Source organism: Poecilia reticulata, linkage group LG6, assembly GCF_000633615.1.
Source record: "Poecilia reticulata strain Guanapo linkage group LG6, Guppy_female_1.0+MT, whole genome shotgun sequence".
Lineage (NCBI taxonomy): Eukaryota > Metazoa > Chordata > Actinopteri > Cyprinodontiformes > Poeciliidae > Poecilia > Poecilia reticulata.
The window spans coordinates 13637580-13656885 of NC_024336.1; the positions used below are offsets into that span (position 1 = coordinate 13637580).

At 35.8% G+C, this 19306-nt stretch overlaps 1 protein-coding gene across 10 annotated transcripts in view; it reads right to left on the reverse strand.

Annotated features, from left to right (window-relative positions):
* Positions 1-19306, reverse strand: part of shank3a (SH3 and multiple ankyrin repeat domains 3a) — a 140030-nt gene that overhangs the window by 71761 nt on the left and 48963 nt on the right. For 9 of the 10 annotated variants that reach the window (XR_001776702.1, XM_017305277.1, XM_008411317.2 and 6 more), the window contains 4 exons: positions 10136-10244; positions 9451-9602; positions 8276-8443; positions 4778-4894 (listed from right to left, as the gene is read on the reverse strand). Coding sequence is in view for 9 of the 10 variants with exons in the window: in XM_017305277.1 (XP_017160766.1) it covers positions 4778-4894; positions 8276-8443; positions 9451-9602; positions 10136-10244 (546 nt within the window). In the remaining variant the exon portion in view is untranslated. Of the gene's footprint in view, positions 1-4777; positions 4895-8275; positions 8444-9450; positions 9603-10135; positions 10245-11218; positions 11382-19306 lie in introns of those variants that run through there. The other variant, XM_017305282.1, reaches the window with a different exon arrangement.

Here is a 19306-nt window from a genome sequence, read left to right on the forward strand (position 1 = left end):
ATCTAAACTATTCCACTGCAGTTGTGGCTGCATGGCAGCGTCACTGTCCTGCTGGAAGACAAATCTTTGCCCCAGTCTCAATTCTGTCTGGTGTTTTTTTCTTGAGTTGTCACTATTAAAGAGAGCATAAGGAGATAAATGAGTGGTTTGAAGGATAATTGCAGTAAAATCACTGAAAATCATATTGCCACAAGGAAACCAGGGAAAGTCACCAGAACAGAAATGGAGAAACATGATAAAAACCACCAATTTCTGAGAAAATAAGAGATTTTAGTTATTTTGTGAATTATACCAGTTGAAGTTATGAAGACAACACCCCATGCTTTAAATGGCAGTTTCAGATGCTTTAACATAGTAAAGTTTGTATTTGAATTTAACTTGTTTACACAGTAAATCCCAGCGGTTTTGGATTGTAGGAGGAACTCATAGCTGATTAACACACCAGGCTTTATTGTCTTTATTAGCTATATAAAAAGTTTGATACGATAGTGGCCTGGGGGGTCTGAGCAACGGTGTGCATCATACCAGTTAACTGCACCTCGTAACTCTACCACCTAAAATGAAATAATTTATGTTGGGCTTTCTTCGACCTGAAAGAAAACATCTTCCAACACGTCGTATYTATCTTCCACTAAATAGGTTTGAGTTGCCAGGGCAGCAACCCACGAAGAGACAGACTTCTCGCTTCCCCGCAACTTGGACCAGCTCCTCTGGGGAAACCCCGAGGCGTTCCCCGGGCAGCCAAGAAACATCGTCCCAGCTTTTGAACACTGGATGGGTATTTTATGTAGGAATTTCAGATTGGTTTTTTTTTATTATTCTTATTTAGCCTGATAATACATTGTATATTTGCCATGTCTAAATGCCATGTCAACATACCATATGTTGAGTCAGACCTTATTATAACCAAAAACAACAAATTAAACTTAATTAGGCACCAATTCATATCTTCAAGTGTACAACTTTTCACCTTTTGTTTTTCAGTCACATCTAGTAGACGAAAGGCAACAGATGTTGCTCAGAATGTTTTCACACATAAGGATTTCTTAAATCCTTAYCATTAGAGCAATCTTCRCATGTTTAAGTGAATGTACAATCATAGCTTACAAAAAGCTGCCTCCTCTAAAGAGTTTATTAAAGGATTGTACTTTATGACTCCATGTCTGACTGTTGCAGACAGTCCCGTGTGTTTATGCTGATTTGCTATTCACCACAGTTCTGTCTTCTCAATGACTTTTTTCAAGGATGTCTCAAGGATCTCTCTGCCAATCAAAAGACTCCTGCCATGTCCCCATTCACCAACACATCTGCCRGGCCCTCTATTCTGAAGCTGRTGGCCACAAAAGGGGCATGGATTRAACTCGTTTATTCTAATATTTCCTACTGAAAGATATTTTTCATTCATTCAGTCTCTCGCAGTCATTTATCTCTTCCTCTTGCAGACAGTCACTCTTCTCTCTACATATGGATCTATTGATCCTGCCACTGGACAACTACTTTTCCAATCGATCCTACAATCCCCTTTCTTACTGTCATTGTAGATAATCATCCGAGACAAGCGTGCTTCAGGCCTGCTGGAACCCTGCTATGATACACGCTTTGCGAGATCAATCAGCTTACCACAGCTGCTGTACCAGTCCACACTGGCGCAGTAGCTGTGGTAAGCTGATTGAAATGTCATTCTCATCAGCAAGGACCGACAAGAGCGACGACACGGTCCATTAACATGCAGGATGTAAAGTAAGTAGAACAAGGAGTTGAAAATTCAAGCTAGTCATCCAGTCTGTCTGCTATGTTTTTACAGTGAGAGCTGTTACTTTGCTGACCCTTCTCCTAAGCACATWATTTAAAATAAATGTTCACACTAATAAGATGTAATATTCCTCAGTTTCYTCTCCAAATTGAAGGCAGACCCAGTATATTTGCAGTATGTTCTGATGACATGAACAAAACCGCTCTGGYTCTTCCTTCGCTGAGATGATAAACACAAAACAACTTCAGTCACGTGGATGTGTTACAAACTGTTAGTATTAATTATTGATGCTCTGCTTACCAAACACACACACAYGCACACACACAAACACGCACACACAACTACCCCCTACTCCAGAGACTGTGGTGTTCCAGTTGAGCTGAAGCAGTTCATTCATCACAACTGAAATTAGCTGTGCAGCACATAGCACACACACACGCAMGCACATGAGCGCTCTCTTTTTCACGTGAGCGAGAGGGCTCATTTAATGTTCATGAAGTGAGCACCACATTTTCCCAATGAAGCAGCAGAAAGGCATCTTTTAGAGTGCCAAGTTACATCCCTCACTTTGAGCAGACCCAAAACAAACAGTAAGTGGTCAGAGTCTTTATAGGAACCTTCATGATGTTCACAAGAACACGCTGGGTTTTACAGACCTCTCCAAACCTTCACCCCCTACAGTGTTTTACTGTACATCAGTCAAAAGTGATCATGTTCATTCATATTTCAGGATCTCCACTCACTCTTTTTGATGCTGTAATGGCTTCGCAAGAACTGCAGGAAAAAGCTCTTATTTCTTCACTTTTGATTACTGTAATCTAAGATCTCTGAGCAAGACGCTGAAGTCCTGTGTGGCAGCTCATTCCCCTTTTTGCCCTTAACATGGTTAAAATACAGCAAAGCATAACATTTTAATTTGCCATATATTAAATTATGTAAGACAACTTGTATTTTTTTTGCACACTATAGCAAAATATATGTTAGAAGAACATCAAATAACCTCTTAGTTTATACCAAGACCACATGTGTGTGTCAGAAATCAAGACAGCTACTGCTGAAACTCTCAATTTACATCGAAGCCTGTCAAAGGCGACACAAAATCCAAATAAATAGTTTAATGCCAAGATAGCTGAATAAAGTGTCATGAAAAAAAGTGCAACAAAAATCTTTGAAAAATGTTTTCCTTCTATTGGTCAGAGTAAATGTAAGTTGATTCATTCATAGTGTAATCCTTTCAATAAGTCAAAATACCACATTCGTTACTTAAGAATCAGATGTTTTGTAACCATTTAAAAACAGCAAAAGAAAAATATCTATCTCAGCTCATGACAAGTCGTTCTGCTTACATTCTTTTTGAAACATAAAGATTGCAAATGTTTATGTTGTAAATTTAAATTAATTCATTAAAATAAAAATGTCTGTCTTTCATGAAAACGTAATCTTTTGTGKACTGAATAGGCATGTATTTACCTATCAAATAAGTAGATTTCTTGAWTATAGTCAATTAAGAATATTAACAGACAATTTGGAAAATTTGAATAAATCTACTCTCATCTCCAGRTAAAACTTTTAAGTTAAGTCCTGAGTACATTTATATTATCACAACAGCATTAAACAGTTTTTAAAAAGGTGATGGTATTAAATTACTAACTTATGACACGCCTGCCACAAACAGCAGCTGCAGGCAAAAAGCTGTCACTTCCAAACCCACCAGCAAGTGAACAACAGTGCAAGAGTCATTTCAGAACAAATCTGTGGGTGTTTTTGAATAGCCCAACCACAAACCATAAGCCTACGAATAGAGAAGTGCTGAGCCAAACAACATTTTCGAAAGCAATAAGATGTCTTAAGCCAGGGGTGTCCAAAGTCGGTCCTCGAGGGCCGGCATCCTGCATGTTGTAGTTYTCTCCCTGGTTTAACACACCTGGATCATATGATGGCTCATTAGAAGGCCTAAGAAGAACATAACTTGCTGAAAAGGTTGTTAACACCACCAGGGAGAGAACTAAAACRTGCAGGATGCCGRCCCTTGAGGACCGACTTTGGGCACCCCTGGCTTAAGCATTCTTCTGCTCCGACTTTAATTCCTCAATATCTGGAAACGTTGCCTGCCATCATGGACTTGCTTCTTCCGTTGCCATTGCCAAACTGCAAACATAAGCAGACTACAATTCTGCAAYAGCGCAGAAAATCAGTCATCATTTTTAGCAACTCCCTCTGTCCACTGATTGACCAGGACGAAATTCATCCTGAGAAATTKAGTTCAATGGCAAAAGAACTGAAGGGAGACGAGAATCAAGCAGAACTGCATAGGAAGGTAATATAAAGAAATTCTAGTTAGCAATCAGTATGTAGTCTAATCTAAAATATTTGTTCTCATATTTTTCATTAAGCTGATGAAACTATGATGTAGAATGTGAAAAACTTTCCAAAAAATATATATTACACTAAAAAACTAAAGCAAGGTGATGAGGCAAACAGTAAATAATTATCAGGATTCATTTGATAAATAAATTGTGCTCTTACTTTTAATTATTCAGCACAATTTAATATTTTACTAATTTATAGTTATGTGTTATCCATAACACATAACTATGTTAAGCACAAATTGACAGTGAATTTGAAACTAAATATAAAAAAAATGTAAAATGTTATTGCAAGAAAATGTCTACTGATAGTCGGGACTGACTAAACTCTGCAGTGTTCTGCACTGTTTACAAAATAATCTGTGCAAGGTTTTCATCTGCTGGTCATGTGCATCATCAAATATTTACCATGTGATTAATTTTAGGCAACTAAAACCAAAAGGGAAAAGACTTAATATGTTTAATTATTTAGTTCAGTCAACACTGCAACACTGAAACACGAGACAAAGTCTAAGCATTTAATGCACAACATGCTCATACAGTCTTCATGTTGCTGCCCYGTGGGCACTAAAAGAGCCACTGGGTGTACGCTGCACAAAGAACAGGAAGAATTTAAGTCACAAACAGAAATATCATTTTGTTTCTGAGTGAATGTTACCTGATTGTAGAGAGCACACACATGTAGGGCAGTGTTTCCAGATGCATTCTGGGCACTCATGTCAGCTCCGTAGAACAGCAGATGTTCCAAGTGCTGCACGTGGCCATAGCGGCACGCCTAAAATGACAAATTAATAAACGTAACTCTTTTTGCTCAGTGTTTTTTATTAGATAATGTCCATCATTTGGACATCCAGATGATAAATGAGGTGTTCTACAGAATGACATGAAGGAACCACATTGGAATTCCTACAAGATATGAGGAACTTGGACAAATAAGAATGATAAAGAGCGTTTAAACATTGGAGAGCTGGGCTGCAACCAGCGTCCATTACCAGGATTTCCTTTTGTCTACTAGTCATATTCAAGATGTTACTGTGGCCTACATTTTCTATTTGCCCAATGAAATAGAACACTGATTCTGGTTTTTGGTTATCTAAACAATGGTTGAATACAGTAAATCACAAACCTTGGCAATACTGAAACAGCTAAATTGTGAGCACAGTCTTTCAATGTTAAGTTTTTTCCTATATTTTCCTTAACTTTAATTTGTGGTGACTGCTCAGTCTCCTGGGATGAAAGCTGTTGCAAACTATCCTGAAGCTGCTTCAGCCTTCCTTTTAACTACGTCTTATAGAAATTCCTCTTTACTCACAACTGTAACAGATACTAAAAGGATGAGAAAATCTTGTTTGCACCACCTGAGGCTAAATGTAAATGTGTGATGTTATTCTGGTAGGACATTTTCTGCACGGCTGCTGCTGCACCTAACTTGGAGCAATATATTTTTTATCTTTTCTATACTTTCCACTTGTGTCCTTTGTCATTCACACAGAGGGAAAAAAGCTTTCCCCAGCCATTGTTCTCTCACTCCTGTGTTTTGTCTCATTGGAGTGCACTGTAGAAGTGAGAGAGCACAAAAATGATGCTGGGATTTTTCTTAGTTACAAGATATGTGCACTGTATTCTATTTCAGACAATATGTACTTAAAGATTGCTAAGGCTAAAATAAATGCAAAATGCAGGAAAAAAAAATACACACCAACACACAGCAAAGAGTTGGAGTCGAAAGGCATACAACTGATTAAAATGTCTTTGAGTGAAGGGCAGCACAGTTATTTGATAATGCAATATCAGTTCAGACATCAAAAACAGTATGTGTTTAAAAGAATCCAGGCAATATCAATGGCAATGTTGCTCTTTATTGTCAGATACTTTAAATGTCTTGTGTGTATCTCTGCTGACTGGTTTATGAATGAGGTGCACATTGTCCTATAAAATCTTTTTCTTTATTTTTTGCTGTTTTCAAGTTTCCCCCATTTTCCCCCATTTTATTTTTCTTTCTTTCTGTCTTCCTATTTTTTTGTTGTCCAATTATACAATTTATTTATATTATTATTTCAAATTATAAGAGAAAAAAATGAAGGTTCATTTTCTTCTGTTTTTAATGCTAGTTTGTTACAAATTAAATTAATTCTACAAGACTTGTAGATCAATTAAAATCTGACAACCTTCAGAGTTTCTTGTCAATTGTCAATTATAATGTAAGAAGACCAGACAAACAAAAAAAAAACCTGCCAAGTACTCTGATATTCATAAATAAATGTACAGAAAATGATGGGTATTCTATCAGTTGTCTAGATAATATTTGCACCAACACACATCATCTTTATGACTTGGACAGAAGTAAATGGTTTTGATTTGCCTCCAGTGACAGCATAAAGAAGGATTAAGTTAATAGCAAAGTCTGGAAGCTTCTGCTTTCTCCTTATATTAGTGTTTTAATGGAGTTATAAATCTTTGAGCACAGTGGTTGTTGTAGCTTTCCTGGTTTATGAAGTACTTCCATGTTTTAAACAAATGTGACACGTGACCAGTAGCCAGGTGTAACCCAGTCCAAAATAAAGGTATTTTGTATTGAGTTAAGTTTGTGGAAAGTGTAACAATTTAGAATGTGTTAAACATGTTCGCCTAAATATCTTAAAATTGTTATAAATAAGTGTTAACAAAAAACTTTTCTTATAAGTACATAAGTAATATATGGTATAAAATGTTTGAAGAATTTGGAAATATGTAGTTAAAACTTTACAGCCTGACAGGGTCATGGATTTGTCTGCTTCACATTTTCAGTCTTAATGAAATGAAGATGAGGCCAACCAGTAAACTCCAGGTTTCACTGGATAATAAGGTCACATTTAAACTGGCCTGAAACCATTTGGAGTGTTCAATTATGGGAACATTCTTAGTTTGTTAAATTGTTATTTTCTCCCTGTTGTGTTAAACAAATGTTAACATTTTTACAAGTTTATAAAAGTCAGTTTTTTTACCTGCTAAAAACAAAGTTTGTAGTTTCTTCTTACTGTCTTTTCATCTGTAAGGTTTACAGTGCTGTCAAAGGAAATTATTATGACTTTCTACTGTTCAGCAACATAGAGGTTGTACATTTCCATAAGTCTCATTAAAATAGGTGATTATTCATAAGAACCCACCTCACATTTTTTGACAGCATCATGACCTTATAGTTTAAAAGTTATAATCATCAAGTAATGATTCTCTCTGGATACAATTATGAACACTCACCTCTGCCTGAAAACAACATGGCAGTGAGAGTTTGTCAGTCTGATTGAGACATGCTGAATGAAGTGTGTGTGTGTATTTATGTCCTCAACTGAGGACATGGACATTGCCTATGTCAAGTAGAGTTGACATAGGCAGAGTTGGCAAAATAAAGAATTACACTGTCTGACAGACTGCATGTCCTCATTAAACTATGCTAAGGTTAAACCAGAAAACAGCAGAGCCACTAAAGTTAAACATGTAAAAAAAAAAGTGATTAACCTTCTGATACCTCATAATAACATTCATCCAGAAATATCCACCAAAAGATGTTAATCTTATTGTAGAAAGTAAAATTGATTTTTTTTAATGTTATAATGAATTTTCAAAGTTGGGTTGAATCTACCAAATGTTATATTGGACTTCTATGCACTTCTGTTTAACTTGCAGCAGTTCTCAGGACATAACGTTCCTATTACATCTTGAGATTTTTAATATTCTTTGACTATGGCATTAAAGAGAAATAATAAAGATCCACAGTTGTTTTCATAATCGGTCTCTTTACCTAACCAGCGTGTGACTTTGATATTTTATTAATTGTTGTATCACCAGTTAAGGCATTACAGCATTTTTACCCTTAAAATAGCTTTTTCTATTTTTAGATGCACAAACATAAATCCACAGTTTACTAATAAGTTGTTGTGATAAGCTGCCTGTTTTTCTTGTTTCATTAAAATTCAGGAATACCATTCTTCAGGAGATCCTAGTGAGACTTTGCATTTACTCTTAGGGGATTCTGCCAAATGAAAACATTAAGTACACATGAAGAAAGAGCAAAGACTTTCAAAATTACATTGATTTGAACTTTGAAAACCAAACCATTTCTTTTCCGCAAACCAGCCTTTAAAGCTCTTACTGTAACACTTTGCGTGTGTCACATTACCTGGTGTATTTCCTGCCAGCCGTTCTCATCCTCACAGCCGACCTGTGCGTGGTCATGCAGCAGCAGTTCACAGCAGTATGGGTCTCCTCCGACCATTGCACTGTGGTAGAGAGGAGTAAGACCCCTGCTGTCTTTATAGTCAGGAGAAGCACCCAAGTCCAACAGTGTCTGTAGGCAAAGTTTTAGTTTTAAAGTGTTTTGTTATCATTTAGAAGATGATCTTGATGCATTTTAAACGTGAAAGCAAGACAGAAATGAAGTGGTGGTAGAGATGGGAATGTTGTAGTAAATTTCCTCATCCTAAAATCTATATTATTTACATGCATGGAAAATAACTTTATATTTTCCCTTATTTAAAGAGGATTGCAGGAATATTGATTTATACCTCTTCAACTTTTTTCACATCTCATCACATTACGACCACAAATCTGAAAGTATTCCAAATGTGATATATTATCACAAAGTAACRCATAAATTTGAAGCAGAAGGAAATACTTTTTTATTTTTTTATTTTTTACGCTCAAACCACAGCTGGTTGAAACCAAAAGTCTTGGTGCTACAGCAATAGGTGGTTCTTCAAAGTTACACCTGCAAAAGTTTGCAAATACACATGCAAACTTTTCAGATTTGGGACAAACATTTTAAACCTCATCTCATTTCCCTTCCCTKCAACAACTCCATCGTATTATGGCAAAGCATGTAAAACTCTAAAAAAATAAAAATACATTACGAATTGTTGTTGTAATGTGACGCTGTTTAAGGGTCGAAGCGTAAAAATACTTTTGCGCTGTAGCTTTTATCCAACAGCGCCAACGCTTCATGTGCATTGCATGAACAATTGATTTTTACATGTTTGGGTAATGGATATAAGTGAATGCATAACTCTGCAGTTCAACCAGTTCTGAAACAAGAAAACAACATATGAATCATGAACCCCCTTCACACATACCAGGCCATCAGATGGYCATGCCAGTTCATTGAAAGAGGGCATCCTAAACTTCATTTATTGAGTAATTGCTCAAAAAAAATCATTTCTCAAGGACCTCCACTAACAGGTTATCAATTCCCATCTTCACAAATAATTTCCCAAAAGAAAAGATTGGAGGCAACCAATTGGACCACAGACATAAAACAGGAGAGTCAGCGCGTCTACTTCCTTTGCGAAATGTACTTACTATAAGTGCTGTGTGGTTCTTGCTGCGCACAGCCTTGTGCAAGGCAGTAATGCCATCCTTTGTTCGGAAGTCCAGATGTGCCCCTCCATTTTTAAGCACTTTGATGAGCTCGGCACATCCCTCCAACTGTGCTGCCAGCGTTAGTGGGCATTCTGTGAGATCCAAGGCTGAGTAAGCAAACTGTATTCAAAATTAACATTTTTCCAGTTATACTGCAGCACATTCCTGGTGAAGAATGAGTTATAGCTGTCAGCATTTAACAAATAATAATTAAAACTGTTTAAATTGTCAGTGACTCTGCGTCTGCATAACTGTCTGGCTGTGGTAATTGTCACCCTCCYGTCTACCTAAATGGCAGCTTCCTGTTGGTGTTAAACTAAGCTATTTATATATTCCTCTCACTTTGCAGCTCATCTGTGGGACTACAGGTCATCCAGCAGAGGAACGACCTCCTTTGTTGTGGGACAAACATCTGAATAAACATAAGACGATTAGGAGGAAGAATAATCCAGCTTTCCCCGCAAGYGCTAGGCTTATTTCAGAAAATCCTTACATGGTTAGTTGTGTTGAGRACAGTATGCAAAAGGTAGAAAGTACAATGGGAAAAAAAAGATAAATTAAGGTAGATTACATACAGGAGAAAAACTCTCCACTGCATGTCTATAACTATTGAGTGATTTCTTACCTCCTGTGTCTGGATCATGGAAGTTAGGATCCAGGCCTTTTTCCAAAAACCGTGAGACCTTTTCAATGTTTCTCTGCTGCACATACTCCATAAACTTCTTCAAGTTTGCCTAATGGAGAGAGACAAGGGAGTAAGGTTAAAGGGAAGACGTGGAAGAGATTGCTGTGATTGGGCGAAGTCAGACTCATGTGGATAGAGATGTTTAATAATGCAGTCCAGAGATGAAAGCTACTGCCGCTGCTCTTTCCTTCTATGTTTGAAGGTTTTATTTCTATTCTGTCATGCCAAGAAAATGGACCAGAAGATATGTAAGCTATAATAGGAGCGAGCAAAAAATAGAGGCGTGTAAAGGCTGGACAGCATCACTGAATCTTTTTCCCTTCTTGGGGGAAAAAAAAAGAGGAAAATACAATCCTCCAACTTATTTCACATTTTTACTGTACATAATAATAATAATAATAATAATAATAATAATAATAATAATAATAATAATAATAATAATAATAATAATAATAATAATAATAATCTTTTAAAGACTTTCTAGAAAGGACATCAGTGATATTTATATGGGTGGTAAAAATAATTTCATAACATTTATATCCAAAGCAAATGATTCTTATTTTATAATTGAAAATAAATGTCAACTTTACTAAAACTAGAGTAAACCCACATAATATTAATAAATTGAAGCTGCAAAGAGCACATGTGCAATGATGCTTTCTCAAAAATAAAAGCAGGTTAAAAATGCATGATAAAATTGTGAAATAAATAAAGAAAAACAAATATCTAGTTAAATGGAATAGGAACCTTTCGTCACAATGACAATGAGTATGGTGGAGAGACGCAGTTTGACAAAATCAGCAGTATTCCAACTAAGTTTAACAGGAAACTTAGATTACTTTTGTACTATTTCGAGGTTTCCTTTGCTTTTGTCATTACATAATATGGACACAGGTACAAAGTAGATTTGCTACAACTTACTAAAGAAATGTGTGTACCACACTTACACACACTCTTCAGAAACATACACATACATACACAGGCAAATCAGAAAGCAAAATGAAGCATCCTTCTGACACTCACCATCACAAACTGCCTGATCCAGTTTTAAAATGTTACCTCCTTCGACACTTCCCMGATTTCACAGACAAGGCCCTTTTCATTTGCACCAAGTCGTCTGCAGTCCGCTTGCCTGTACAAACCCGCTTCTTGTTCACACACGGCACACTGACATGCTGTAAGGATCCAGCGACCGCTACACTCACCAACTCCGAGTCAAACTGAGTGAGAGAAATTCTTGTCCTTTTTTTTTTCGCATGTGCTTTCAGGCAGTTGTTATGGTGATGGGATACAAAGACCGTTCTAGCAGCCAATGTACACATGAGTGGGAAGAGCACTGAGGTTGTGTTTGTCTGTGTGTGAACGACACCTCTTTGTGTGTCCTGAATAATATCGTGGATAATGCCTTGAAGAGGTTCCTGGGATGATTTACCAATAATCAGGTGGGCCTGATGTGTGTTTTATTGCCTGCTGAACAGAAGGCTGATAAAAGGCTTCTACTTTATTTTCCTCAGCAAGGGCCTTAATGAACTCTTGATATTTTCTACCCGTGGCTATCTTTCATTGTCTGCAACATACACTGCCAATTTCACTTTTATGCAAAAAACACAAAGCGTTTATTTTCAGAAACAACCGGAGCAACTGGCAAATCGCTATTAATTCTGAAATCAAACAAAAAGGATGACAGGGTGTAATAAATCATATCTGAAAGAGGAAAGCTCTTTTCAGTAAGGGCACAGTTACAAAATACTGAGCGTTGCTAGATATCCCATTATTTTCCTAGTAGATCTACATTTTAGCAAATGTATGCATTGAATCATAAACAGATCCAGAACTAACCAAAATATTTGAATTCCGATACCATATACAATTGACAAATGCTAATAAATAAACTAAATAGTTTTGTTTGKAAAACAAAACTATGTTTTAAATTGATTGTGTGTTTATGGAATTTAAAGTAAGATAGAGATTTAAAAAAAAGTGAACCATCCATACTGTGTAGAGAGATTTTTGATTAAAACCSCATTTCTCTGGATTCAGAAACATTCTCTAAATGAAGAAGGGAAAATGGACTTACATGTACCTAAAATATAAATTAGTTCATTGTTGTTTTGTAGAAGAAGCATATCTGAGTGGAATAAAACTGGTCATGAACAGGCCTCTGGCAAACTTGGCAACATACAGAAAWAATAAAACAGGTGCATAGCACAGAACAGAAACCAGCARGTCTTGTTCAAATAAAACATATAAAGTTAAATTCAATCTATAAATTATCACCTTATCATAGTTCAAGTCTATGTAATTATGATTGTATTCAAGTTAGAAACAACTTTTATTTCAATTGAATGCCCTCCAATTCAATTGATCTATCATCCCACTTAATGCTAATGAATTCAATTGAATTAGTCAAACTTCTTGCATAAACAACATTCTCCATTTGTCTTAGTACTCACTGAAAACGGTTTGAAACTCTAACCTTATGAGAAAAATGTGTTCATATGCTGAAAAGAAACCTTGTATTTCTATTCTGTACCACAATTCTGAAAAATAATTTCTTTCCATTTATACAAGCTCACACATTCAGGCTGAGAAATTCCTGGCAAAGATTTGCGAATACACCTCCACAGTATKTCCCTGGTTAGCTTAAATTCCATTGAACCTTTTGCCAAGCCTGATTCACTAATGAATGTAAGCTTCCAAATTTACTGTCAATATTTACCATCTAGGCCATTCATTACTGCCTGGATGTGTATCATTTCCAATAATKCCCTAAAAGAACAATACATTTTTTACATAATAGAAAGAAAAGTGAAAGTGGCCTCCAAAGAAATCGAAGCAACATAACATTATGAACACATAAGCAAGTGAAAACTATCCTAAATAACCATAGGGTTGCATATCGAACAACTCAGCACCTTCTTTACGCAATGCCAAGGGCCAGGCTCAAGAAAAACATATAACTAATAAGAGCAGATGAAACGRATGTAAAATCTCTCCTTCACAAATGATAGAAAGTTTGCTGTGATGCCAACAAATGTTCAACATGTAGATGCTCTTCATTTCGTTAAAGCCRAGGTGTTCTGGTAGCCAGATAATTTGATTCTCAGTGAGTGTGACCATTCTCTGGGTGTTTTGAGTGTGCAGAAAACTTGCATTGTACATTTGTGGAGGTTTAACATGCTGGAAAAACATAAGTGCCCTGAGTGTTCACCGCTTGTTTGTAGCTTCATAGKACTCCATCAGTTCCATGTTGTAGCAAATTTGACATTTTGAAGCTTTTGTTTTTCTTCTTTCTTTGCTCCTACGTCCGAAWACGCCCTCGGTTAATCAGTGAACAGCAGTAGGTTTACGTCACATTATAGTACTTGGTGGGCCCTGACCGACCCTACTCCAGAGCAGGGACCAAAAAAGCAGATTCTAGGCTGGAAAAAGGCCAGTGGAAACGCTCGCAAAGCAGACTGAACAGAGTGGAGCTGGGTCCATTAGAGCCAGTGGAAAAGGGGCACTGGTGAACCATCGTGACTGCAGTGGCCACATTATTTGACCACTACTTAATCCATTCTCTGCCAGATACTGAGGAAACATGCAACGAGCAAAACACTTGTTAAAGTCTTTCCTCACTTCTACCCTAACATTTATACTATACTCTTACAATGCAGATGTTGGCTGTTCTCCAGTCCTACTTTACACAATAGRTGCAGCAAAAATGTATTGATTTCTTTGGCTGTTAGTCSAGGAACTGCATAACATTCTCTCTAACCTGTTATAACCTACTAACACCGAGAGGCAAATCAATCACATCAGTTTGTTTATTGATTAACTCAATGCCAGAAAACCAACATATGTGCAAAGAACTAATAAAAGCACAATTCTGACTCGACAGAAAGTGGCCTCCTCTCCCTCTGCAGTCTAACAAATCTAGACATGTCTAAACCTTTTTCACGATAATTTGTATCCATTGAGGACTCTCCCTTCAGCTTTTAAAGATGATTGCCTGCTCTGGAGGAAAATGTMATTTGAAACCCTCACAGTATGTCATTCAGGACTCCTTAGAAAGCCTCCTAGAAAATTTCCAGTTTATCTTATTTCTTCTTTTGAAGAAACGGGTGGTGTGAGCTGCAGTAATAACAAAGGAAGCACTGAAGTATTTTTCAGAAATACTATTACAGGTTAACAAAACGGCATGTTCAGGTTGTTAAGAYGACTTACATCATTGCTGGTCAGAGAGCAAAACAATTAATTAGTAAATTTCAGTTTCTCTCTTCACCTGAAGGATTCATTCAAGCACTCAAATGTGGCCGACACAAASTTCTCTTTCTGAAACTTACCCTTAGCATAAAAAGAGTCAGAGTTAATGAAAAATATAAAATGCAGACTATTCTCCCTAGTGAAATGAGAAAAAAATTGTGAGCAGCAGTTCTCAGAATCTATGGCAATTTACAATTTTGCAGTTTGATAATTGAAATTCTGTCCTCATTTATCTTTATTTCTGCACTTYATTTAAAACAACAACCTWGGTGCTACRCAGTATAAATAATAAGTAGTTGGAAAAAAAGAGATATAAATTGACYTCATAAAAGTAAAATTAAAAGATAAAATATATTAAATATCTATGAGTGGTTGGTTTGTGAACCTTAAASCTCTGGATGATAACATTTTCTTTTTAATTAGCTAATCTGAGGAGTGTTATGTACTTATAAGCAATATCTGCTAAAAGCTGATCAAAACCTGAGTAGGAAACCAGGACATACTGAGGAAACGCAAGTCYCAGAGCAGAGCTACATATTTATGTTTGYCTTAGTTTAAAACTTTCATAATGTCACACATATGTAGGTAAATGTTTATCATTTAATTTATGTTGAGTTCATGTATATCAACATGGACTCATGGAAGTGTTGAAACCGCTATAAGTAAATAAAGCTTTACAACTGGCTTCAATACATTTTTGGGTTTTTGATAATTTGCACATAACAAAGATTTTGCAGGTAAGGTCAGTTTTTGTTTTACAAAATTTTCTATTTTATTTTTTATCTTTATGTGTGTGTTTTTTTTAATAAATAAATAAAGTTAAGATTTAAATGTTATTAGAATGCGATAACGGCCAGAATGTATACATGTTAACCAGAGATAAAACATKTATTAACAGAGTTAGTCTATTTGCCCATTTTTTTCTCGGTTGATGTGAACCAACAGCATATGATCAAATAAACTCAAAATCCTTGTAACAGACTTTGAAGTGCAAAAGTTTAGTGTAACAGGTAACAAAGTATCTTCCCTTTCCACACATGAAAGTAAGATGAGCCTGAACACAATTATCAAAACAAATACAGGTTTACAATAAGCTATGATCTGAAGTATCCARCCTAACTTGTATAATTCATGTGTTGATTTGAGGATGTACAGTCCAATTTTAACTGTGTCAGAATGTACTGGCAGCTSAAAGTGAAACAACACAGACATGAAATACCTTAAATATTCGTATGAAAACATATAAATACTGAGAATGGTAGAAAATCAGCTAACCAATTTCAAGCCAGCAGGTTTGTGCACAGCGCTCTTAACACAGAGCTAAAAAGACAAAACAAACCAAAGCACATCTAATTCMGCAACAGCGATAGTCCTGAAGATACAAGACAGATTAATGGGACACTGTTCAGTTACTAATGACAACTAAAAGTAGATTCACAGCAGTGTCCCAATTATCCGACCATGTTAATTACTGCAATCCACTGTAATTACTGGGATCTTTCTAGAAACCTGAGCTTCTAACTTTAATAAGTTGTCTTTCTATTAGCCTCAGCTGTTGTTGATCATTTGCTTTTACTCTCTGGATCAACTGCACAGTATAAAAGAGGGAGAAAAAGAAGAACTTAATCAGGACAAGATTAAAGTTTCCTGATGCCTCATATTTTTTTATAACAGACACACATTGACTAAATATGACTAATTATGTTAGCTGAGCTTTTTCACCTGGATCCATATAAAAAGCTCTGTAACCCTTTCATGCAAATACAGCAAGAATTTTTACAAGGACAGGTGAAAATTTTATTTTCGTTTTTAGGGATTTTTTTCTTTGCCTCTAATTTCTGTAAAATTATCACAAAAAATAAATTCTGCACACTTCAAATGACCATAAAAAACAAAACCTCCAAGTCACCATGAATGTAAAATTAAAAYCCATWGATGATTTCTTATGTAAAATTCTAATTATCCAACAAGACACTAAATCTTTTCAACTTTTGCAACATTTTACAAAGTAAGTATAATTTGACATATGTTGCTGGGACTTTAGGTGAAAGGCCAAAAGAAATAACAGGCTACAGAAGTTACCTAATTAGTAAATATAACTCAATCGCGTGTCATTTAGCCTTAGCAGGTATAGAGCTGTTCTGTTAAAAACCTTTTTAAAGGACACTGGTGACAAAGCACAATCATGAAGACCAAGGAAGAAACAGACAGGGCAGAAATGAAGTTGAGGAGAAGTTCAAAGCACGTTTGTGTTAAAACTGTTTCCCAAGCTTTGAAAATGTCTCAGAGCAATGCTCAGTCTATACAAAGATAGAAAACAGAGATATGGACATTCACATAAACTGACGGAAAATAAAAGGAAACAGTTGCCCAAAGAAGCAGCCAAGAGACCCATAGCAACTTGGGAAGAACAGCAGAGATTGAAGGTCAGGTGAGAGAATCTGTGTACAGAACAAACACTAGTCATGCATTCCACAATGCAGGCCTCTGTGGAAAAGTGGCACAAAATCTGCAGTTTGCACCTTTAGATTTTATAGCAGTGGAAGAACGTGATCTAGACATATGAGAATACAATTTATTTTCCCTTGTGCACTAGTAGTTGTCTGTTACACATACTTACAAACTACATTTTGAACTCTGTATTATTTTTTTTTTTAAAGTTCAAATAACTAATTTGGATACATACAAGCACATTCTAAAAATCTGAATCTACGTCCGATGAGGCACTTCAGTCAGACTAACTGCACCWTCTGAAAACAACAACCTTGAAGCCAAAACACTTTTCATTTAGTCCACATTTCTGTATTAACAATGTTTTTGGACTGATGTAATATTCTACTCTTAAAAGTCTTTTTTTCATTAACTGTAAGTGGAAAATTATCTTAAWTAAAAAAAATAAAGACTTGAAAACAAGTGTGGAGTTAATCTGTAACGTGTCTTAGTGAATCTAGTTACTGAAATAAATTAATTTCTTAATATTTTAATTTATTTACTACGACTGCACAGTATATTCAAATTTGCATCTGAAATTAAATGGAAACCTATATCATTTTCACAAAGTATTCCAACTACCACTGATAAAAGTGAAAGCATACAAAAAGCATCAAACGGCATACAAAGCTGCAACTCAAGTAGTCAGAAATCAAATAGGGTAAAAACCACAGTGTAAGGTAGTAGTCCCTCGTTGACTCTACTTTTTGTGTAAGTACGGTTCTCTGTCGAGATTTACCTTCTTGTTTTGAAAATGAAAAAGYCAGCTAGCAGGAAAAAAAATCCTCAGATGGTTTAGCTTGTTWTATTTGTCACTTTATTCTATAATTCATGGTTTATTGCAGAGTATGAGCATCTAGAAGCATGTTCCTATTAAAAATGCACAACTGGATGAGCTGTGGAAACATGGAAAAATGGGGTCCTGTTATGGATGACAGCACAGTAGGAGGCATGGTAAAGGAGAAAAAAGGGGTGAATAGGTCAAAGAAGGATTCTATCTACATAATTGGTTTGATGATTTTATTCGTCAGGGTGYCTTTTTTTATGGATCATATCCACATACAACATCTTAATTCCAAAGACAATGGCATTTTCATGTGACATATTAAGCCCAAAATCATTCACAACCCTGGCAGTAATATATTTAAAGTGATGTTTTACTTTTGCCACCATGTTTTGACAAAGAGTCTGTGAATAGAGCTCAAGATTAGGGTGATGCAAAGAGGCTCGACCTCACAAAAAAAAAAAAAAAATGCAAAAAGGTTATGAAAAAATCATAAGAAGGGTTTGATTGCTCCAATTACTGCTTYTTTCAAATCCTTTTATTAGTTCACTATTTTTTGAATCTGCCCWGAGTATAAAATATGTACATGATTAATTATTGTCATGCATGTTGATTAAGCTCTATTTGAAAGATACAATAAAAGCAACTTAGATCGCCAGAAAATAAAAAAATATTATTAATATAGATGACATTCTAATTCCGTCTTTACAAAAAATGTACTGTACAGAAATGCAAACCTCCAAAGCGCAGTTAACACAAATAGGTAATAGACTCTAGAAGAAAGAAAATGTTCAAGATTTACATCATAAACTGATCAAACATATAAGGTGGCTCTATCTTAAGTGCAGCCTTTTTTTAAATAAAAGAAGAAAAAAAAACAACAAAAAACAGAACTGAGTGTGCATCCAAAATACGGTTGTGCATTTCAAATTGTTGTAATGCAGAGCACAGCAGTAAAAGTCTGGAGTATATAAATATGTTGCAGCACCGTCTTCGTAAAGAATGGCCTAAAGAATTTTCAGTTTTATCTTTTTTTTTTTGTCCCAGTGATTCTTTTATGAAGCTCAAAAACTGCCTTAAACCCGTTTGATTGACAACATGCAGATGTGACTGTGTCAGGCTTCAGATTAGTGAAGAGCTGACTCAAATGACTGCAATCATTTCATGATTATAAACCCACTTATTGGCACCTGAACTGACAGAGTCAATAAAAGAAATCTAACACTACAACAACGAAGCTGATTGGTATTTACTCACCAGTCATCAACACCAACAAGCTAATTCAGCATCTGTCTTGTGTTTGTTTAGTTTGCTCTTCCCAGGAAATAAAAGCCTGATTTGATATTTCCACTGATCTGCTCCCCAGCTGCCCTGATTTCTTTCTTTGCACTGATTGTTTCCCTGGTTCCTTTCTTCAAATCTGCCAAGGTGCATCCATTCAAASCAAATGTTTTCTTGTTTTCTTTAAACATTTCTCTCTTTTTTACCTTTTACTTAAACCTTTCAGACTTTGTCAATGTAGATATTAGATTCTGATTCAGAAACTTCTAAATTTCCGGGGGCAATTCAACTGTAGCTAGGCCAATATA